Raw genomic sequence first — 9,867 nt, forward strand, 5'->3', positions numbered from 1 at the left:
GAATCACTGAGGGATATAGAGAGTGGGTCGAAGGGTTTATACAAATCAATACAATGCTTTGATTTGTAATGAATTTGGAAATAGCAAGACTTCTGACATCAAATGCACTTTTTGAGTCCCATCCCTCACATGCCAATCCAAGCTATGCAATGTAATCTATACCCCACAGCCATTTACCCCCATGTATATGACAATTTCAGCACAAAGAATCAAACTTGATATTCACTTTGTGTCTTTTTATGAATGGGTTTTTATGTATATGTATTTAAGAATAAATATTGTTGCTTACTGGTAGGTTGTTGTTGATTTAATCAGTGTTTTCATGCATATTTCTCTCTCATTAGCACACCCAGACACACACGCGCACGCACATTCTAAATCTAAATTCAGAGGCAAACCACAATTAATCATCAGTTTTGAGGATTATTGGGGGTGGGGGTGGGGGTGGGGGTGGGGGGGTCGAATTTACGCTCGCATTTGATTGGTTTAGATGGAGATGACGCACAACAATGCTGCCCACTTCCTTTCTCTTCTAAACATGGCTACCGCAGGTGCTGGAGAAGATCTGAGGAAGGAGCTGACATGTGCCATCTGTTTAGACTTCTTTAAAGACCCTGTCATATTAAAATGCGGGCACAATTTCTGCCGGTTCTGCATCTGCATGCACTGGGATGAAAACGGAGGAGACTACAGCGGTTATCAATGCCCCCAGTGCCGAACGGTTTGTGCTTTCTTACTCGCTAGCGTAATATCAGCTTGTCGACTTGTTTACCCACCGTGTATGTCACAAATTTTGCCTGGCGCGAATGTAACATGTCAGAATATTTGTCAACGAATTCAGACTAGCTGGCTAGTTGGTTTGTGAAAATATGTTAGTTAGCTAACGTTAAGTGCTGCGTGATGTAGCTAGCGTTGTCTTGCCAGTTGGCTAGCTAACGAGCCTGTTTGGTAGCCAGCAGGTAACGTTAACAATAGCCAACTTTACATTTTAGGCATTAAGCAGACTCTAATCCAGAACGACTCGCAGTAAATTGTAAACGAAACAGATTGCCCCTGCCAAATAACTTTGGCGTTGATTGTTACAGATTTCTGCGTCTTGTTCAATTCATTTCTTTGCTCCTGCAGGTTTTCAGTAAGAAGAGTTTCACCAAAAACTACCTGGTGCAGAACCTGGTGGCCAAACTGGACGACCTGGAGTGTCTGGGGTCTTGTCCTGCACCTTCCAAGCCTGTTAAAGTAGATGGCAAGTGTGAACAACATGGAGAAGAGCTGAAGCTGTACTGCCAGACCGATAACAGGCCTATTTGTGTAGTCTGCAGGGAGTCTAGAGCACACAGGTAGCCCATCTTTTTACTTCAATCTGGAGAAATTGTAGACATATTATATTTAATCTTGCCTTTGATGTTTATTGTTGTACAATCTCTCTTAAGTTGAAATATCACTGTCTTTTTCTGTCCTGAAGCAGGACAGGCTTTTCTACTAAGTAATACCTATTTTGAATTTGCTCAGATCAGGGTGTTACTTAGACTCTGTCAAAATTGATATTAAACAAATGCATACATTACATAAATTTGACTTTATGGACACACAGAAGAGCACACAACCATGCCAAGTCCTCTGAGGGAGCTAGGCCTGTCCAAGTAATTACCTCCGCCAAGGAGGTTATGTTTTCGGTGCCGTTGGTTTGTTTGTCTGTTAGCAGGATTACGGAAAAACTACTGGCCCGATTTTCATGAAACTTCGTGGAAGGGTATAGCATGGGCCAAGGAAAAACCCATAAAATTTTGGAGCGGATCCGGATCTGACTCACGAACAAGCAATAATAGCACGAACCTTGGCGGAGGTCTGCCCTCTCCGAGTGCCCTTCTAGTTTATTGTTGGAACAAGCAAACTCCAAACACTGGGTCAGAGTGTACCATCCAAGTCTAAACGTCATTGTCCTTGCATCAACCGTTGTCATCCTGACCGTTAACGATATACTAAGGTGTTTTTTCAATGCACGGTTCCATTTGTTTAGTCTAAATTTCACCCAAATTGACAGTATCTATGTTGTCGCCTAATATACTTGCTGAATGCGTTTTTTGCTCCATAAAACCTTTGTAAAATATATTTGTTAGATCACATTCTTATCCGGGCAAACTTACAATCAATGAGCAGCTAGGGCTCCAGCATCTTGCTTCAGGACATGTGGCTGTTCACACAGCAGCTGTGGGCACTGAACCTGAAAACTCTCGGTTATGGGACGGTCTCTAACCACTAGGCCACTGTCACCCCAAAATAACATCATATACTATAACATCATGTTACATCTTTTTTTATGAGAGTTTTTTAGTAAACTAGACAGAATTTTGCTGACAGTCCTCTGCCGAGGAAGCCATGGCTTAAACATGAAGATAGCATTGCACTATGCAACTGTAAAGCATTCAGACTTTGTTAGCATTGCATTTATTCCATAATCTTTGCTGTTTATTTGTTGACATCTATTTTTCAGCACACACTACTCTTTCATTTTACCTTTATGGCTTGGTAAAGTTAGAAAGTTGGAAATTAACTGGTAGATTCCTATATTTTGCCAGCTTCTCACATTTTTCCAGCCACATTTTTAAAGGCTAAATATGATACATGGTTTGGCTAGACGGCTTGAAAACCAGCCAGTTGCGCATCTTGCCTTGGTTGTCATGTCACCAATGCTCATTGAAATATCACTTTTTTTCTTTGGCCTTCATGTCTCTTCCTTTGTTTGTTGCAACGGACCGCTTCTCTTATCTGTGTCTGCCGGCCTCTCAACTCCAGCAATATGTCTCCACATTCTGCCTCCAGTTCGACAGTCTTATCAGTCCTTGGGGTAGGCAAGCTGAACTGACGTAGTGAGCGGTGAAACTGCCCTATTTAATGTTTTCCTTGGTGATAAGATTTCAGGTCAAAATGACTTGTTTTGAAACTACGTTGCTAAGTGTCTTGGAGTGGTCGTAGGAGGGAAAAACGGCATTTTGAATATAAAGGGCAGTGCATAAGCGTCACTCTGGGAGCTGTGTAAAGGGCCTGCTAACTGCTTATTTTTTCCCCCGCCAGCTGCCACAGTAGCTGGTGGACCTAACAAATCACCCACATTTGGCGAGTGTTAATTTCTCACCCTGGTTAGGACTTATTTATGAGTTACTTTCCGCAACTCATCATTTTTACACAGAACTTGAAGATGTATCACAAGCGACAGTTTCATCGTATACTCGAAGGGATCTTCATAGAGGGGCTCAGATGTGTTTTGGATAGATGGGACATTTTGCTCTTTAAATCACTGACTGGCTGATCATTTGTCATTTCAGACACCATGAGGTAGCACCAGTGCCAGAAGTTGTGAATGACATGAAGGTAAGGCTCCACGTATTTGTAAGGATGCATTGTCTTCTGCAAACTAGTCTCCTGTATTTGAAAATCCACAGGGGCCCTTAGGCTGTCAACGCATGTCTTATTCACTACTTTTAGAATTTTAAATGGCCTGTTTAGCCTGTGGTTTGTTAGATATGATCATGCATTATGTCCTATTTGCCTGTGTGCATGTGTCTTCATGTACGCGTTTCCCTCAGATGGAGTTGAAACTGAGGCTGATGGAGCTCAACTGGCAGAAGTCTCAGTGTATGAAAGTGATAACGGCGGATGAGCGCACTAAAAGTGAAGTGAGGGTACGCAACAAACCTCTAAGCATATTGTCTCGAGGCCCAGTTACCTCTGATTCATACTAGTTAGTGGTCAAATAAGATGTTTTGTGTTTATTTAGCACGTTAATATGCAATGCAGGTATCTATAATAATTATACAAAAACTACAGTGATCTTAAGTCTCCAAGCTTTTATCTCAAATTCTTCATGCTCCGATGGCATCTTTTCTGTCCTCCAGATGAAGAAACAGAGACTGAAGGAGAAAATTGAGGGGGATGTTGGCGCCTTGGTCCAGTTCTTGCTAGATGAGAGAGACTCCCTGCTGGAGAGCCTGGATGCTGAGGAAGTGGCCACCATGGCCGTCATAGACGACAACTTGAAGATCGTGGAGACGGAGGCGGCAGCTGTGGACAAAGCTATAGCTGATATTCACAACCACATCGGTGGAAAAACTAGCTTTGAGGTCAGTCTAACATATGAACAGTGTGATCCACAGTTACTGTAGGTAGCTCTTAAAATACATAAAATACAGAATTGAAGCCTGAACTTTGGCATCCAAAGTAAAATGAGAACAGAACAAAGCACCAAAAAATGTGTTGGTGCCCAAATACTTTCAAAGATTGTTGTAGCTGGTTGTGTACCTTATGACATTAGGTACATGCAAAAACCATCAAAGATAATACTTAAACAAAGCAGATTGTTCTTTGACTACATGGTTTCCCAGTTCACCATGAAGTGAATTCAAATGTAATTAACATTTGTGTTTTTGTTCTTCCAACAGAGTCTTGCTCAGACATACAATGAGTAAGTGGCTTCAAGTTTTAGTCTCTGCATTTTCATTTTAAAGGACCAGGCCCTGTAGAGGCTGAAAACTTTTAGTTTTAATAATAGTTCTACTAATACTAGTAGAACAGCGACAATAATAATAGTTATTGATATTTTTACCCTGCTGCTGTTGCTCAGTTTCCAGGGGGAACCTACATGTTACAGACTTTTATACACATCCAGCTTTCTGAGTTTGCCTGTCTGCGGTTTTTTTTTTTAGTTATTTCCAGAGGTCTCCTTAATGTTTTCCCATCTGCATGAATTTGACTTCATATTATTACTGGACTAGAATACAGAATTCAGCAATTTTTTCAGCTAAATTGGTCAAAGTGTATTACTGTTATTAAACACTGAACTTCCAAGGAGGCCCGTGATCTATCACTAAATTGGTAACAGTGCTGCGTCAGCATGTCCAATCATCGTCAGACTTGGTCCTCATGTTCACAAGAGTTCAGCCATTATTTGCTTTCTTGCCATTTTCAAATTGGCCAATAAGAGGCACCACAAACACTAAAAATTAATATCGCTGAATCATTCATTCTCTCTGCCAGCAACTGTATGAAATTTGGTCCACATTTTTAAGCTCAAGCGCAAATTTCAGGCAGATCCAGGGAGCCGGGGCCAAATTTTGGCTCTTGGAGTGTTTAGTAATTTGTAGTGATGTTAACACAAAGATAACTGCATATAGATTAAAATAGTGTCACTGGGTGGATGTCTGAGCGTCATGAAACATGCTGTGAGTGCTTCATCCCTCATAGCTTTTAATCTGTAACATTCTCATTTGAGCTTTAACCTCCGGAAACGTGTTTGTGATCATGTGGCTTTAGTTCTGCATCATGCTTTTCTCTTTCTTCTCCCACAGAGCCATCCATTGCAAGCCCTTCACATCTCTTGAGCCGGTTAATTGTCCGTCTGACTGGACAGACTTCTCAGGGCCTTTCCAGCTTATCATGTGGAAGAAGATGATGCATGTGCTGCATACCAGTGAGTTTACTGTATACGCAGAAACACACACTAAACACATTTATACTACCACTAGAGATTTGAAGTGTTGAGATCTGAAGTTCTGTCACAGCCTTATTTCTCTCTCTCTCTCTGTTTAGTGCCTCAGAACCTTACCTTGGACCCCGACACCGCCCACCAAAACCTGTTAATCACAGACTTTGACACCAAGGTGGAGGAGGGCCGCGTCCGTGGCCACGAGCCGGACCTGCCGGGCCGCTTCACCCGCTTCTGCGGGGTTCTGGCCACAGCTCAGTACGCTAGCGGCCAGCACTACTGGGAGGTGGACGTGAAGGACAAAGGGGTGTGGTACCTGGGAGTCACCACAGAGTACAGCAACAGGAAGGGCTTCGTCAGCCTCACTCCCTCCGCGGGATACTGGAGCCTTTGCCTGCAGGACCGGCTGTACGCCAACGGGGAGGACGGGCGCATCCCCGTCGCCGACTACTGGAACTCCCCCCGGGTCGGCGTGTACCTGGACTACGACAACGGACGCCTTAGTTTCTATGATGCCGTCACCATGAAGAAGCTGTACATGTTCGACACCTGCTTCGTCGAGCCCGTCTGCCCTTTCTTCAGCCCAGGGAAGAATGATCCAGGGAGCAGGCTGCAGATATGCCACTATTATTGAGAGGGAGTGTTTATGTTTGGTTGTCTAAGAGAGGCTTACCGGTGTGGACTGATGTTCACCAGTGTTTCCACATTTGCTGTCAGCAAAGTTTTATCCCATAGACCAGGCAGGAGGTCCAGGGTGATATTACCTTTGAGAGCGTATGTATTTGAGTAGTTGGCTGTTGGTCTTGCTGGTGTTGACAAAGAGAAAAGGGTTACACTGAGTAATAATAAGTGTCTCACCACACTTTGGTTATAATGAAGAGATTCATTTCTCTCTTATATTTTGAACCTGAAAATGTTAAAACTGGTTCTTTTTAACGTAGACACACACTGTAGGTTTATTCCCCCTGACTGTGGCTGGGGATTGGAGAGGTGCTTTGCTGTCTATATCACTGTGTCTGCAGGGATGCAGATGCCTCTGATGCTCTTGTTGATTAGAGCATAAACGGCTTCTTTCACATTAACAACCACAATGCCATACTACTGTATGTTAACCCATATCGGCTATTGCTAGGCAGTGCCAATGTTATTGCAGTGATGGGCAACATTGCAAGGACATATGACACAGTTATCACATGATTAGCTGCTGAGGGCAAGGTTTTCTAAAAGTTAAGACTCTCCCAACTGTTCTACACTGACAAATAGGCTGTCAGTGCTGACAGTTGTCAGAATCAATCGACTAGAATCGGTCAACTTGTCCTGGGTTTTCAGCTCTCAGATAACGATTGGACTTCCAGTAACTAATGGCTAAAGTTGTTTGTGGTGTGGACATCGTATGTTGTCTGTTTGTACAGATACTTATATTAATAGCCTCTTTTTAATCATTATTACATTAATGTTTTTTTTTTGTCTGGCACATTGTAGATGCTGTGTTTTTTCTGTGTTGTTACAGATGCCCCTGTACAAGCCTATTGGTCCAAGAAGTCATTTTGTGGCTTATTTTTGTGATGAGTGTACTGACGATACTGTCATGTCATTTTGTCTGGTTTGTTACAGATATTTTGAGAATCTTTCTGATTGAAACAAACTGTTTATCTCAAATCACAGAGATCTCAAACATCTCAAATCATAAAACTATATAACTGTGTACCTAGATATGTTGCCAGTTGATGGGTGCATTCTTAAATCCTTAATGGGTGGATCTGGTTCTGGATCTGGTTCAACGTTAATGGCATTCAATTAACAACGGGTAGGATTCACAGCCGACAGCTTGGTGGGCTGCAAGTCTCACCTCAAGAACATACGGAGTTTTAGTATATATTTACATTTATTTACAAATCATATTTATTATTTTCTTAACCAAATTCATTTAATATTGATTAAGGTTACTTTTTGCTTGCTAATGATTTGCTTTCGGTACTGCAAGATGGTCCTGACGATTTGAGGTCCATCAGCCATGCCCAGTGCTTCTCAGTGTTAAGATACTGGGCCAACTGTGAATTTTATGTTTTTGTTTTTAATGCTATTTTGTTTCTTTTTGAATGTATAAATACATACAGTTGTTGACAATGACTATAATCGCTTTCTTTTTGTTGTAATCTTAGAATATTAACATTTTCCAAGTTTGATCATAACCATAAGAAGAATTTTGATTTTTGCTTATGTTATGTTTGTGCAATTTCACACAGTGCAGTTTTGGACCTACAAATGCAATATTTGCTATCCTACAGGGTTGTACAGTGACGGTTTTTCAAATAAAATCATTTAGGAGTACAGACGAAAAACATTTAAGAGCATGATCTTTGAAAATAATTGAGAATAACCATTCCTAGAGTCAATCTAAAATGGTTCCTTTTTCAGTTTTCTAGGTGGCATCAATTTATTTTCAGGAGTGTAAGCTACTCAAATGGTAGCATTGTAGAACCATGTGCTCTTTAGCTTTGAGTATTTGTTAATAAATGTTTTGTCTCATATAATGTGCTTGATTTCGTATTTGTAAATATTGCTCATTGCTTGATTTCATTCCCTGGTAGTAACTTAAAATCGAGAATCAATCTGTTTATGGTCCTCTGGATGTGCTTAGTATGTTAGTTAGACTTGACAAAGACATGAAAAGAAAAAAGTGTCTTGGGTTGATTTTTTTTCCTTTAAAGCCACTACTATCCACTTACTGTACTTGTTTCCCAAAATATCATTATTACCCTTCTTATTATAAAGTAACCATGTAAACTTGCTAGCAAAATATGACACATTCCCAAAATCTCTTATCTGCAATCTAATTTGTGTCCCTTACATAAAAATGCATTAAAACCCAAAACCCCATTTGTGTTAGCAGCAGGCCTCAGTCAAAATTAATTGAAATATTATGTTGTGTGAACAGTATGTATATTATGTGTTCTGGACACAGAGGGGCGGGAAGGTCACTTTTAAAAATTATTGTTGGTGTTTTTCTGCCTCTTTCAGCAGCAAGAGGTGAACTTGTATTGAATTTACTGATTGCAGAAAATTGTCATCACTAACATAATCCACTGAAATACTCTGAATTAACTTTTGGATAACTTGAAACTTCATGCAATATTGAGTAAAGAAAATGTATTCCAATTTACAGACTCCAATTTGCATATTGTTTGCGTTGCCGTTTCAGTATTGCCATTTGGCAGTGATGATTCCTTAAAAAAGCATATTGCTGGTTGGTTGGCATATTGGTTTTATCATCGTCAAACATACTGATGGCTGTGCTCTGTGTTTTTACATGCTTTTCTCACAGTAGTGTGAGAAGACAGTATAAATGCTTATTAAAGTGTCACTGCTTCAGTTATGTGCTTCTTGTAAACCATTAAGCTGTGTTTGAAGAGGTTGATTATAAAATTCAATAGATCCATTTTGGAAATTAAGTGAATGTCTGTGAGAGATAGGATGCTTTGAATTAAAATGAGCCTCTCTATGGTCTCCAGGAAGACAGTTGTTCTGGTGTTTTGCTGCCTCTTTCAGCAGCAAGAGCAACTTGTTCCACCATTTCCTACTCAGAATCACAGTTTAGTATGTGCAGTGGGCGTTGGAAGGTTTTATTTTGGCCCCTGAATATCTGAGACAGAATCTGCTCCACAGTTGATACACAAATCCGAACTTCTTCCTTTACTCATTTCTGTTTATTTGAGGAAGGCTTGCTGCATCCAGCCAAGCCCTCCAGAACTAAAGCTTTCACTGAGACATTGGTTTGTGGGGGTGAACCTGCTGTTGTTGAAGCAGACTTGGAGGGTTTCCTCCACCTGGTTGAGCCCAGGTCAGGAGGGGGTCCCAAGTCATAATAAGTAGGTTTGCAGTGTCACCTTTCAGCTCCTGGTGTGGGCGCTCTCCTTGGTTTTCAACCAAAGCTTACACTAAACTCAACAGAACTGCCAAGGAAATGTCTCCTGAAGGCGGCACGGGCTGCAGTCCAGGGTTAGAGGGCTTTCTGTTTGTCTCCATCTCTTCTCCATCTCTATTCTAGTCCACCGTCCTCGTGGAAAAACTTCTGAAACAGCTTGGTGCTGCTGATCCAGGTTGGATACTGCCAGAATATTCTGTCCCTCAGCGGCTCGGGGAGGAGCTGAGAAAACAGCCTTCTCTCGTTCTCCTCCTCCTCCTGCCTGGGTGTAGTGACTCAGAGGATGGGGATAGTCAAGAGAGAAGAGTTTTTCATGGCCAGCAATTCCTTCAACTATATTATTTGTTTGCTTTCTCTTACCATTTTCCAAGCTGTTTTTAGCGATCAAGCTTTTGACATTTCAGTCTCAAGTTTGCTTCTCTAAACTCTCTATAGAAAAAAGTAAATTTCAATGTAAAATGGT

General features: G+C 41.3%; 1 protein-coding gene across 1 annotated transcript; it reads left to right on the forward strand.

Moving 5' to 3' along the window:
* Positions 1-535: 535 nt before the first annotated feature.
* trim47 (tripartite motif containing 47) lies at positions 536-8,787 on the forward strand. The gene is made up of 8 exons (XM_071899321.2): positions 536-721; positions 1,126-1,337; positions 3,324-3,369; positions 3,585-3,680; positions 3,894-4,118; positions 4,437-4,459; positions 5,343-5,464; positions 5,584-8,787. Exons 1-8 carry the CDS (start codon positions 539-541, stop codon positions 6,111-6,113), a joined length of 1,437 nt encoding a protein of 478 aa, XP_071755422.1. The 5' UTR covers positions 536-538; the 3' UTR covers positions 6,114-8,787.
* The last annotated feature ends 1,080 nt before the right edge of the window (positions 8,788-9,867 follow it).

Source organism: Centroberyx gerrardi, chromosome 11 (assembly GCF_048128805.1).
Source record: "Centroberyx gerrardi isolate f3 chromosome 11, fCenGer3.hap1.cur.20231027, whole genome shotgun sequence".
NCBI lineage: Eukaryota > Metazoa > Chordata > Actinopteri > Beryciformes > Berycidae > Centroberyx > Centroberyx gerrardi.